Source organism: Nicotiana sylvestris, chromosome 4 (genome assembly GCF_000393655.2).
Source record: "Nicotiana sylvestris chromosome 4, ASM39365v2, whole genome shotgun sequence".
Classification (NCBI taxonomy): domain Eukaryota; kingdom Viridiplantae; phylum Streptophyta; class Magnoliopsida; order Solanales; family Solanaceae; genus Nicotiana; species Nicotiana sylvestris.
Window position 1 is genome coordinate 424,539 of NC_091060.1, and position 14,747 is coordinate 439,285.

The following is a 14,747-nucleotide window of genomic DNA, read 5'->3' on the forward strand; positions in this document are numbered from 1 at the left end:
TTCTTCCTTGGGCGTCCTTTGAAATTTAACTCAAATACAACACAAATCTGCTCCAAATCACTTGAAATTTAAGTTTTGAACTCCTGTTGATAATTCCAATCAATTGGGACCACCCATTTCAAACAACTAACAAATCGAAAAACCCAATTTTCTGAAATCGAATCTTTTGAACTATAAGTGACAAAATTACAGAATAATGCACTTCAAAACAAATTATCATCTTTGAATCTGGAAGAAGAATTGAAGGAGAATAACAATAGAAAAATTTTGGGGTGCAAAGGCGTGACATGGGAAGAAGAAGAAGAACGAAGAAAAAAAAAGGTGGGCTAAGGGCATCTCCAACCCTTGCACCATTTTTTTATACCAAAATGGTGCAAAGTAACTCCAACCCATTACACTATTTTTTACACCAAAAAAAGAATATTTCATTAATATTCTTCTCTCTCTTTTATATTATATTATTTTTTTATAAAACAAATCCCTTTTTACATATTTATCCCATGTAATTCATGTTTCTTTCTTATATAACCATTTAATATAAAATTATTTTATATCTTTAGTTTTTAAATAAATATAAATTATAAACAAATATTATACATTATACATATTAATGTATAATTCAAATAAAAATGAAATCATTATAAGCAAATATATCTCATCCCATTATGTTATTTAATGTATTTTTAATTTAATCTATGTCAGTCACTATTGTATTAAATATTTGTTTTTATGATAATCAATGAATATTGTATTATTTATTAACAACATATTATATTTTATTTTTGTATTTTTTTATGGTTATATATTTTTATACAATTATAATTTATAATAAAATTAACTTACAATTTATATAAAAATAAAATATACAAAAATTAATTTATAAAAATTATACACCAAAATTAAAATATAAAATTAATATTATAAAGATATTACATAAAAACTATAATTAATTATAAAATTATAATATTTTTAAATTAAAAGTGTTATATGATAAAAGATAATATTAAAATAATGGTAAATAGTAATGGTGTTGATGAATTTGGTGTAACACTATTCACACACCAAAATGGCTTAAGAAACGGTGTTGGGTTAGAGCAATAAAATATCAAATCTTACACTAAAATGATATTTGGTGTCAAAATTGGTGTTGGGTCGGAGATGGTCTAACTTATGAAAAGTAATTTTCAGGTTATATATAACCTGGGCTACACTGGGTAAGGACTCCAAACGTGGACTATTTTGTGATAGGTTGTTAATTCTCCCAAAATTAAACGCCCTTGATTTCAAAATAAATAGGCGCAAACTTCCTAATGAATTAAGCAGTTACAAAAAACGGAAGAGTCTTGTGGAGACATTGGGGCTGCTCCAATTTTCTTCCATCCAACTGGTAAAATGGCGAAACCAAAACCATTCTCTTTACTCAATAATGTTTATGCATGTTTTTTCTCTGATTCACTACTCATATAGGTTTACATTTTTTCTTTTTATTGATTAAAACAGTTGCATTTATGATTACAATTCAATATTATGTTTGTTGTGGATTTTCTTGTTAGGATAATTGTTAACCATAATGATGTTTTCCTTGAAACTTAAAAAAAGAAGAGTTTGTCCTGCTTGACAATATGCATATGTGCGTTTTTTTGGTAATGTTAAAGTTTCTGGATTTTTGGGTTTCTCTTTCAAGGTGTGTACTTGACTATCTGTTTGAATTCGATAAAATTGTATGCATTTTATTACTACATCCGTCTCAGTTTATCTGATGTTCTTGACTGAGCATGGAATTTAGAAAGAGAGAGGTTTTTGAAACTTGTGATCTAAAACAAGTCGTAGATATTTGTGTAACTATAAATCATCTCATTAGGGTAAAATAGGAAGTTTAAAATTGATTTGTTTCTAAATATAGAAATGTATCATTCTTTTTGAGACAAGCTAAAAAGAAACAAGTACTACAGAAATTGAAAGGACGGGAGTACTAATTTTGAAGATTTTATGATGCTTACCACATTTGTCAAGTAGGTTGGGTTGGACCACGGTCATTGGGGACTGGAAATATATGAATAATATTAGTCTTATGATCTAGATACCTTCCAGCAAGGAGCAGCTTATTTCAAAGGATGAAAGACCAAAATGTTTTACCATTTAGAATAGTCGCAGCGATGGAGATAATTTGATTTTTGTTCTTCTGTGCTTATTAAGGTTGTTGCATTAGCTGAAGCAAACATTGATGGGGAAATCCTCATTCTTGTGCTGATTGAAGCTCCATTTAGGCAGGCTTCACTATAGGCTAGTAGCAGAGCCACATAGTACTAGTTAACCTGAAAACATAGAGCATTAGTAAGATTACTATCAGGAATTTATGGAAAGGTGGTGTCATAATATTGTGTTTGCAGACTTCTGATTATAGAAGATGAATCTTGGAGCAACAGTAAAGTTGTATCCTTGTGACCTATAAGTCATGGGTTTGAGGCTTTGAGCCATGAAATTAGCTATTGATGCTTGCATCCGGGTACGCAACCTACATCACACCCTTAGACTTGAGCTTCCCTTTAGAGTTCTGATAACCTTTTAACTAGTCAAACCTTTACGTTGGAACTCTTTTTTTTGAGTAACAAATAGTGACATTCTTTTGTTCATTATGGTGTGGTTCTCCCACGAATAGGCAAATTGTTTGTCAGAGTGTGGTATCTAAGGCATGACAACCAGTTTAACTCCTCAGCTCATAGATTTTTGCAGTAAGATGGTTACTTTTTACTTTTTATGTGTATTTGCATAGTATTGGTATGAGATGATTTAAATGGAGTAACGTGGTTAGTGAGGATTCATATGGCCGACCCCAACTTGTTTCATTATTTGGCTCTGAGTCATAGTTGTTGTTCTTGATGGTTAATTTGCTTCACTTGCAATTTGGTGATCTTCTGTAACATCATAGACCTTCCAATTTGTGTTTAAAGTCTGTTTTACTTGTTTTTCTGAAGGTGCTAGTGAATTGCTTGTATTTTTTGGGGAAATTTACTTTCTACTTCTCATGGAAGCTTTAATGGAAGAGTATGCTGCTTTTGAGGATAAAGTGAAACGTACTATATATATAGACAACCTTTCGCCTTTAGCTAAGGAGTCTGTTCTTAGAGCTGCACTTGATCAATTTGGGAATGTCATTCAAGTCAAGTTTATACGAAGCTACCTTGAAATGAAAGGCACGGCATGCACTGCTTTAGTTGAGATGCAGAGTGCAAAAGAGGCAAAAACAATAATCTCTGTGATATGCAATTCCCCGTTCATGATCTCGGGCATGCCAAGGCCCGTTAGGGCATGTTCTGCTGTAGCAGAGATGTTTGATGACCGTCCAAGGAAACCTGGTAGGAAGATAGTGTGTCGTTGGTTGAAAACCAGTGATCCTGATTTTGAAGTGGCCATGAAGATGAAGCTTATTATTAGGAAGCATGCAAAAGAGGCCAACTTTCTGCTGAAGGTAAATTTCCAATTTTAGTTCTTCTTCAATCATTCATATAATTTGGTTTTGTGGCTATAATCCAAGTACTGTACTATACATTGTTGTCTCAACGGTTCGTTTTCTCATGTAGCGTCAATTGGAGGAGGAAGAAGAACTGGCAAAAGAGCAGTCAGAGTCCTTGAATGCAATCTATAGCAAGTATGAACTCATAGAAGATGTCACTAAAAGTGGAACTGCTATTCGATTGGCAAAGCGTTATAAAATGCGTATTGCAGATGTTGACCGTTAATCAACATCCTATCCAACATTTTGCACAGGAAACTTGTAGAGATATAAAGATTCAACTGTTAGACAAATGACATATTTTGCTTTTTGTCAGTAGAAGAGATTAGTATATGATACCTATTCATGTGCTCTTGAATTGTAATTGTTGGTCTAGAAGGCATGTGAACCTGCAGTCAGTTAGCTTCTAGCTAAATAGAGTGTTTTTTTCTTCTTCTTGGTGGAACACCGAAGAAGCTAGTTGTAAGCAATGCAAATCTGATATGTCATAGCAAAATTTGTGATTTCTTCCGTTTTGCCTATGCATTGATGGTATAATTACCCAATATTTGTTTTGATGGAGGTAGCAATCACCCAATGAAATAGTTGAGATGCATGTAAACTAGTCCAAACACCATCGTTAAACAAAATTGGTTATATTTTAAAACTCAATGATCAAGAGTATAGCTTTACTCCATTGATTAAGGTAGACCTCACTGAATTCTACTTTGAGCTGAATGTTAAGGAAGGAGCAGCATGAAGTACAGCAGTCTTAAAGCAAGACTACTGAAATACCAAAAATATCCATGGTCGGCGAGCTAGCATGTTGACCTCCTATTCTCTGAAAGGTGAATAGGAATTGTATGATAAATGTATCATACAATTTAGCATGTTTATATACTATGGCTACTGAAGAATAATAGAAATGGTTATCAAGTGACTTTGATTTTCTTTCTTATTTAATTGGAATCTACTAAGCTAAATTTTATACTAGCATTATGCACATATTATTATTACTAAAATAATTTATGCAAAAATAATACCTCATTCTAGCAGTGTTTTCACATGGAAAAAGATGCACATAACATGCACATGACCCACTTGTTAACTTCCTTAAAAACTAAAATCTCATATTTACTTTATTGTTCTGAAAAAAACTCATCAAATGACATTAATCTCTCTAGTATCCAATTTAATGAGATTGATTAAGAGAAGAAATGATAATATAACTGCTTTTATACAAGAATTTTCTAAGGACTAGTAATACAAATCATGAGCGTCTAAGATTTAGAATTTACAAGCTGATATGAAATAAAGTACATCATCTGTTTGAAATATACATAAGCAGATTTTTCATAAGTCTAGTAGACCATGAACAAGAGGCAACTATAACTAGAACGCAGGTACATCTTCAAATCCAGCTCCCGTCGAACACAACAACATCATCATCCAATATCTGCACGCAAGATTCAGAAGTGTAGTATGAATACAACCGACCACATGTACTTAATAAGTAACAAACCTAATCTTAGGTTGAAAGTAGTGGTAATCTGGGGCAAGAGTCAGAGTCCAACTCCAATAACCAACAACGGTTCATAACAATAAAGTAAAGATGGTAGAGGAAATAACTTTGCTCATTAACAGATATGGAAAAATATGCATGCTTTTCAAGTATACAGTAGATCCCAAATCTTTCACCGAAAATCCCAAAAATATACGAGTAAGTTTGAAAATCGTGAATTTTTCCCAAAAACCTTTCAACAATAAATAAGATGTTTCAGTTTCAAATAACATGAGGAAAGTACATCTCTATGTATGTATCTCAAGTGTGCATGTCAAATGCAATGTATCTCAGTGATAAACTTATTTACTCACACTCTCAGAATACTCCATCTCACGGTCTCACACTTTTCACTCATCATGCTCAATCACTTGGCACACTCAGTCACTCAATATTATATATGGCCAATCTAGCCCAGGGAAGATCCATCCCAAATACACACACACACACACACACACACACACACACACACACACACACACACACACACACACACACACACACACACATATATATATATATATATATCAACTGCGGCGTGCAACCTATTCCTGTAATATCAATCACACTCAGACTCTCGACCTCACTCAGTCATCATCAACAACAACAACAACAACCCAGTATAATCCCACTTAGTGAGGTCTGGGGAGGGTAGTGTGTACGCAAACCTTACCCCTACCCTGGGGTAGAGAGGCTATTTCCAAATAGACCCTAGGCATCCTTCCCTCTAAGAACTTTCCACCTTGCTCTTGGGGAGACTCGAATGCACAACCTCTTGGTTGGAAGTGGAGGTTGCTTACCATCAGAGCAACCCCTCTTGTCGACTCAGTCATCAATCTCTCCAGTAAAATTGGTTATATTTTAAAACTCAATGTCCAAGAGTATAGCTTTACTCCATTGATTAAGGTAGACCTCATTGAATTCTACTTTGAGCTGAATGTTAAGGAAGGAGCAGCATGAGTACAACAGTCTTAAAGCAAAACTGCTGAAATACCAAAAATATCCCTGGTCGGCAAGCTAGCATGTTGACCTCTTATGTGCTTATTCTCCTTATTATATATATATATATATATATATATAACAACAACAACCCAGTATAATTTCATTTAGTGGGGTCTGAGGAGAGTAGTGTGTACGCAGACCTTACCCCGACCCTGGGGTAGAGAGGCTGTTTCCAAATAGACCCTCAACATCCTTCCCTCCAAGAACTTTCCACCTTGCTCTTGGGGAGACTCGAACTCACAACATCTTGGTTGGAAGTGGAGGTTGCTTCTCACCCTGCTCTTGGGGAGACTCGAACTCAAAACTCTAATATATATATATATATATATATATATATATATATATATATATATATATATATATATTAGAGTTTCGACACTAATACATGTAATATTATATAATTATATTATAATTGAAATTCATTTAAAATATAACAGAGAATCACTTTCTTTCTTTCTCAATTAGAGTTTAAAAGGTTTTATTCTCTTTCATTCTCAATTATGTAAAATTTTAGAGTTTGATTGCTATTATCAAAATTAATGATACAAACAAACTATATTCTAATTAATTTTCTTATTATTACAATATTATATGTGCTTTAAAATTTTATTTAATAACCATAAATAAGATTTTGTCTAGTCTATAGGTAAAGATCATGATATAGATAAAAAGGGGGGGGGGGGTATCACAATATTAAAAAGAAGTAAAAAGAGACATGTTGATAATTTTGAGTGTAAAATATCTATTTAAAGTGTTTAAATGAGACATAAAGGAGGAGAAAAGTTATATATTTCAAAGTTGCGGGAGTTATTCAAATGGATTTACATGTCGCAATTTTTAATATAAGGAAAGAAGATTGAAAATCATTGAGCAACGAGATTTTCTTTCCAGAGTAGTCATAGAAAGAGAATCAAGGGATTTACAGGTATGAGTTCTCCAGTACATTGTCAGTCACTGGCCATGGATTAGTTTGTTCTGTGCTGCAACTGCCAGCGGCCTCAACTCAAAGGCATAGGTTGATCTCTCTAGTTGAGGCTGCATTCGCAACTACCTAATGCGACTAATAAATCGCAATTTAAGAATACAATTTATAAGTCGTTTATAAGTCGCAATTATCAATGGAGTTATGAATCGCAACTAACAATGCTACTTATAAAGAGCAATCGACAAATGCACCTTATAAAGAGCATTTGACAAATGCGATTTACAAAATGCATTCGACCAATGCAATTTTAGAAGGCATTTGACAAATGCGACTTATAAAACACATTTGACAAATGCGATTTACAAAACACATTTGACCAATGCAATTTTAGAAGGCATTCGACAAATGCGACTTATAAAACACATTTGACAAATGCGACTTATAAAACGCATTTGACAACTGCGACTTGTAAAATGTATGACAACTGCGACTTGTCAATCACAATTATCAAATGTCACTATGAATCGTAATTGATAGGCAAAATACATAATTTACCCATTGACCTTGCACCCAAATCCCTGTTACAGACCTCTCTACCACGGATAACCTTCTATAAACCCAACCTTTTAGAAGTGTGTCAATAACATACCATTCTGCTTAGCTAGCATGTACGTGTTTAACACAAAAAATAAGAGCGTGAGAAAGGTAAATCTTTTGTCCAAAATCTTATTTAAGTGCCATCTGTCAAAAATTAAACCAATCTACCTTGCACCCAAAAACAAAAGAAGAAAAGGAAAAGACCATCTGGTCTGAATTCGGGGACAGCTTCACCATAAAGAAGACAAAACCCAATCTACAATTTACACCATAACATTCAATCAAATAAGATAATTTAGTCATCTTCTCTATCTTTTCCTTTTCCATTCAGAAATTTGGATGATTTGTGGCGGTGTCGAATTTTTGAATCGTCATTTATGAGGAGAAAGTTTCGAACCTCCATTGTTGGGGTTTCTTGAGTTTTCGAATCGGCGTTTGGGCAGAGAAATCTATCAACAATGTTGGAAGTTGTTTGGACCGAATTGTTGAGCTTGTTTACTGAACTAAATTTTTGTTGCTATTCTGAAATTGATTTTAAAGTTATTCTTGAATTTTTGAATTAACTGCTGGATTTGTCAAAATTCGAACCAGTATAAAAAAAATTCAAATTATAATTTTAAGTTGTCGGTTCAATGGATGTGGAGGTGATATGATGAGTGGTTCCAACTATGGTGGTGGGGTGGTCACCTGCGATGATCTGCCGGAGAAATGGGGGAGCAGAGAGCTATTTCAGTTTTTCTAAAAAAATAAAGTTGTTTTGTAGCCATAATTTAAAACCTAATGAATTTGTGGAATTGAAATATGGTGCATTTATAGAAAAATGTGAAATTATTATACAAAAATTGCTCTCAACATTGGTGGCCGGAGTGGATTCTCCACTGAGTTGGGTGGGGAGTCATTTTCATTTTCTTTATTTTTTAAATAAAATTTGGACGGATTCTTTTTATTTTTCTACTTTTATGTTAGTGACATGTGTCACAGCCTTATTCATGCGTGACATACACATGTTTAGAAAAAGTGGTCAAACATAGAAGTGGTGTGTCATTGATACACTTCTAAAAGGTTGGGTGTACAAAAGGTTGCTCGTGATATAGAGGTGTGTAACAGGATTTGGGTGCAAGGTCAATGTCACGACCCAGAATTCCCACCCTCGGGAGTCGTGATGGCGCATACTTGTAGAAGCTAGGCAAGTCATGAACTTATAAATCATTAACTCCTTTGTTTTAAAACTTCTTACCAATTATAATTACAAGGAAATAAACCGTTAAATAACAATGGAATATGAAATTTAACAGAAGTCTTAAATAAATAGAAAATCAAAATGTCTCAAAGACTATCACGTGTCTCTAATCAGAACCTGGTGTCACAACATCCACGGACTACTAAGAGTACTAAATACAACCGTTTGAAAGAAATATAGAACTGTTTTTCTCGAATACATGAGATAACAAAATATGAAATAAGATAGAGGAGACGCTGGACCTGCGGATGCCTGCAAGTCTACTTCGGTGTCTCGGTGGGCTGACGGCTGGCTCCCGAGCTACTGCTGCTGAGCAAAGGCTACTCTGGTATCTGCACAGAGTGCAGAGTGTAGTATCAGCACAACCGACCTCATGTGCTGGTAAGTGCCTGGCCTAACCCCGGCGAGGTAGTGACGAGGCTAGGACCAGACTCCAGATGAACCTGTGCAGTTATATAATATATGGAGGAAAAAGTAAACAGGTAATAAGAAATCAAAGCTGGGGAAGGGGAACGTGCTTCGGGGGTAGAAGATAAAACAGAATATCAAAGAATAATAAGGAAACTACAATTTAACTTCTAACACGGATAAAAAGAAATAAGGCAACTTTCACTTTCAGTTTCATCTTGTTACAGGCGTGCAACCCGATCCCATTTCTCTTATCTTTTGGTAGGCGTACCACCCGCTCCCATTTTATTATATCTTGTGGTAGGCGTACCACCCACTCCCATTTCATTATATCTCGTGGTACGCGTACCACCCGTTCCCATTTCATTATATCTCGTGGTAGGCGTACCACCCGCTCCCATTTCATTATATCTCGTGGTAGGCGTACCACCCACACCCATTTCATCGATCTTGTGGTAGGTGTACCACCCGCTCCCATTTACAAGTCATCATAAAATTACAAGAAATCCCGGCAAGGGAACAAAAATAATATAATAACTTCTCAGCAAGAGAACAACAATATCAAAACAGTCATCTCGGCAAGGGAGAATCAGCTATAACCAAATCCTAACTCATTTTGTACTCAGCTCAATTAATGACAATACTCAATCATAACTAAGATCTACGAGGATAAAATCAATCTTTACTCAATATAGGAGATCATTAATTAAAGCATCCGAAGTGCCATCTAAGAGTACACCAACGTTCAAATTAAGACTCACGGTCATGCTCGACAGCAACGTATAGATACTCGTCACCATGCCTATACGTCGCACTCAACAAGAAGCAAGTAGCAAATAGGACTCAACTCCTAATCCCCCAAGCTGAGGTTAGACCGAACACTTACCTCGAACTTTCACGGCCAACTCAAGCCTCGAACACCGCTTTTTCTCTCAAATTCAGCTCCAACCCAATCAAATCTATACATAATTGACTCAATATCATCAATAAGTGCTAAACAATCTAATTCCAATGTTCAATTATAACTTTCCAATCATTCTTCACAAAATTCCAAAAATCGACCCTGGGCCCGCTTGGTCAAAACACAAGGTTCGGATCAAAACCCGATCATCCATTCGCCCACGAGCCCGAATATATAATTTATTTTCAAATCCGACCCCAAAATGAGGTCTAAATCAAAAATAATCAAAAAGCCCTAACTCTATCCAAATCCCTAATTTCTACCCTTAATTACATGTTTTAGGCCTAAAAATCTAGTGGGTGTTGATGGAAAATGAAGAAAACAAGTTAAAGATTACTTACCCAAGAGATTATAGTGAAGAGAAGCTTCAATAATCGCCTAAGAGCTTTGGAGAAGAAGAGGTTGTGAAATTTTTATAAAATCCCGAAAGTGTTCTGTTTTTGGCCTTTTTAAAATCACTGGGCGAAAATGCCCTTCGCGTTTGCGATTGATCATTTGCGTTCGCGATGGTCAGGCTGGGTGAGCCTTCGTGTTCGCGTACACGGGCTCACGTTCGTGGAGTGTAATCTCCTCGAGCCCTCGCGTTCACGTCCAAGGGTTCGCGTTCGCGTAAGACAACTACCCCACCCCCTGCCCAGGCCCATTTGGCCTTCGCGTTCGCGTGGCCAGGACCGCGTTCGCGAAGGGTTATCCCTCCCAAAGCCTCGCGTTCGCGACCTGAGCTACGCATTCGCGTAGAAGGAAATTCCTTCAGCAACAATTAACCCATCGCGTTCGCATGGGTACTCCCGCGAACGCGAAAAAGGAAGTACCAGAAATCCAATAGCTGAGAAATCTGCAACATTTTCTAAGTCCGAAACCCTCCGAATCACACCCGAGCCCTCAGGGCTCCTAACCAAACACACGTACTAACTCAACAACTTTATACGAACTTATCCGTGCGATCAAATCGCCAAAATAACCTCAAAAACAATGAATCAAACCTCAAAATCAAAGGATTTTTCTCAAACTTCGTAAAACATCAACTTTAGCAATTTAGGTCTGAATCACGTCAAACGGACTCCGTTTTTAACCAAATATTATAGAAATGACTTAAACCATATATAAGACCTGTACCAAGCGCCGAAACCAAAATATGGGCCCGATAGCATCGCTTTCTAATCAACTTTCATTTCAAAATTCCTTAATCATTTTCAGAAAACAATTTTACTTAAAAATTCATTTCTCGATCTTGTGACCTCGGAATTCGATTCCGGGCATACGCCCAAGTCCCATATTTTCCTACGGACCCTCTAGGACCGTCAAATCACGGGTCCGGGTTCGTTTACCCAAAATGTTGACCAAAGTCAAATTTATTCATTTTAAACTCAAATTTCATCATTTTCACAGAATTTAATATTTAAGCTTTTCGGCTACGTGCCCGGACTATGCACGCAAATTAAGGCGACTCTAAATGAGGTTTTCAAGGCCTCAGAAGCGCAGAATGCAATCAAAAACAGGTGATGATCTTTGGGTCATCACATTCTCCACCTCTAAAACAACCGTTCGTCCCCGAACGAATTGAAGAAAGAAGTACCTGAGTCGGGGAAAAGATGAGGATAACGGCTCTGCATATCAAACTCGGACTCCTAGGTCGATGCCTCAGGAGGCTGACGTCTCCACTGAATACGAACAGAAGGAAAACTCTTCGACCTCAACTGACAAACCTGCCGGTCTAGAATAGCCACTGGCTCCTCCTCATAAGACAAGTCCTTGTCCAACTGGACAGTGCTGAAATCTAACACGTGGGATGGATCGCCATGATACTTCCGAAGCATGGACACATGAAACACTAGATGCACGACTGATAAGCTCAGCGGCAATGCAAGCCTATAAGATACCTCTCCCACTAGATCAAGAATCTCAAATGGGCCAATGAACCTAGGGCTAAGCTTGCCCTTCTTCCCAAATCTCATCACGCCCTTCATAGGCGACACTCGGAGCAATACTCACTCACCAACCATGAAAGCCACATCTCGAACCTTGCGGTCTGCATAACTCTTTTTCCTGAACTGAGCTGTACGAAGCCTATCCTGAATGATCCTGACCTTGTCCAAGGCCTCCTGAACTAGATCCGTACCCAACAACCGAGCCTCCCCCGGCTCAAACCATCCAACCGAAGATCGACATCGCCTACCATACAAAGCCTTATAAGGAGCCATCTGGATGCTCTACTGGAAGCGATTGTTGTAGGAAAACTCTGCTAAAGGCAAAAACTGATCCCACGAGCCTCCAAAGTCAATAACACAAGCTCAGAGCATATCCTCCAAAATCTGAATAGTCTGATCGGACTGGCCGTCCGTCTGGGGATGAAATGTTGTACTTAACTCCACCTGAGTGCTCAACTCTCGCTAAACTTCTCTCCAAAAACGCGAGGTAAACTGCGTACCTCGGTCTGAAATGATAAACATATGCATACTATGAAGACGAACAATCTCCCGGATATAGATCTCAGCTAACCTCTCGGATGAATAGGAGACTGCCACAGGAATGAAATGCGCTGACTTGGTCAGCCTATCAACAACGACCCATACTGAGTCGAACTTCCTCCGAGTCTGTGGGAGCCCAACAACGAAATCCATAGTGATTTGCTCCCACTTCCACTCGGGAAGCTCAATGCTTTGTAACAATCCACCAAGCCTCTGATGCTCATACTTAACCTGCTGGCAATTCAAACACCGAGCCACATATGCAACAATATCCTTCTTCATTCTACGCCACCAATAATACTGCCACAAATCCTGATACATCTTCATGGCACACGGATGAATAGAGTACCTGGAGCTACGGTTCTCCTCTAAAATCAACTCTCGAAGCCCATCCACATTAGGCACACAAACTCGACCCTGCAATCTCAAAACTCTATCATCACCTAAGGTAACCTTCTTGGCACCTCCACGCTGCACCGTGTCTCTAAGGACACACAAATGAGGATCATCATACTGCCGATCATGGATATGCTTCAATAAAGAAGAACGAGCGACCATGCAAGCTAATACATGACTAGGCTTAGAAATATCCAACCTCACAAACCGATTGGCCAAAGCCTAAACATCCAAGGCAAGCGGGCTCTCACCGACCGGAATATAAGCAAGACTTGTCATACTGGCTGACTTCCTACTCAAGGTATCGGCCACCATATTGGCCTTTCCCGGGTGATAAAAGATAGTGGTGTCATAATATTTCAACAACTCCAACCACCTCCTCTGCCTCAAATTCAACTCCTTTTGCTTGAACAAATACTGAAGACTCTTATGATCCGTGAACACCTCACACGCCACGCCATACAGATAGTGCCGCCAAATCTTCAATGTGTGAATAATGGCTGCCAACTCTAAATTATGAACCGGATAGTTCTTCTTATGAGTCTTCAACTACCTCGAAGCATAGGCAATGACCTTTCCATCCTGCATCAACACTGCACCAAGCACAATAGGAGATGCATCACAAAAATTGTATAAGGCCCTGAACCTGCGGGCAAAACCAACACCGGTGCCGAAGTTAGAGCTATCTTGAGCTTCTGAAAGCTCGCCTCACACTCATCTGACCATCTGAACTGGGCACTCTTCTGGGTCAAACTGGTCATCAGGGTTGCAATAGATGAAAACTCCTCCACGAACCGACGATAGTAGCCTGCCAATCCCAAGAAACTCTGAATCTCTGTAGTTGATGCTGGTCTAGGACAGTTCTTGACTGCCTCAATCTTCTTCGGATCAACCTGAATACCCTCTATTGACACAACATGACCCAGGAATGCAACTGAACTCAACCAGAACTCACACTTTGAGAACTTAGCATATAACTGACTATCCTTCAGAGTCTGAAGAATCACTCTGAGATGCTGCTCGTGCTCCTCCTGGCTACGGGAATATATCAAAATATCATCAATGAAGACGATAATGAACGAGTTCAAATAAGGCCTGAACACTCAGTTCATCAAATCCATAAAAGGCTGCTGGGGCATTTGTCAACCCGAACGACATAACCAAGAACTCATAACGCCCGTACCGAGTGCGGAAAGCTGTCTTAGGGACATCAGAGGCCCTAATCCTCAACTGATGGTAGCCAGATCTCAAGTCTATCTTTGAAAATACCTTGGCACCCTGAAGCTGATCGAGTAAATCATCAATCCTCGACAATGGATACTTATTCTTGATTGTAACCTTATTCAACTGCCGATAATCGATACACATTCTTATTGACCCATCCGTTTTCTTAACAAACAATATCGGCACACCCCACGGTGAAACACTGGGTTTAATGAAACCCTTCTCAAGCAAGTCTTGCAACTGCTCCTTTAACTCTTTCAACTCTGGCGGGGCCATGCGATACGGCGAGATAGAAATGGGCTAAGTGCCTGGAGCCAAATCAATGCAGAAGTCAATATCCCTGTCAGGTGGCATCTCCGACAGGTCTGAAGGGAATACCTCAGGAAACTCATGAACAACATGCACAGAATCAATAGAGGGAACCTCAACACTAGAATCGCGAACATACGCCAAATAGGGCAAACACCCCTTC

General features: G+C 37.9%; 1 protein-coding gene across 1 annotated transcript; it reads left to right on the forward strand.

Moving 5' to 3' along the window:
- The first annotated feature begins 1,335 nt into the window (after positions 1 to 1,335).
- LOC104248618 (ASI1-immunoprecipitated protein 1-like) lies at positions 1,336 to 4,017 on the forward strand. The gene is made up of 3 exons (XM_009804918.2): positions 1,336 to 1,387; positions 2,976 to 3,469; positions 3,582 to 4,017. The coding sequence occupies exons 2-3, from the start codon at positions 3,026 to 3,028 to the stop codon at positions 3,738 to 3,740; spliced, it is 603 nt and encodes a 200-aa protein (XP_009803220.1). The 5' UTR covers positions 1,336 to 1,387; positions 2,976 to 3,025; the 3' UTR covers positions 3,741 to 4,017.
- Positions 4,018 to 14,747: the final 10,730 nt, after the last annotated feature.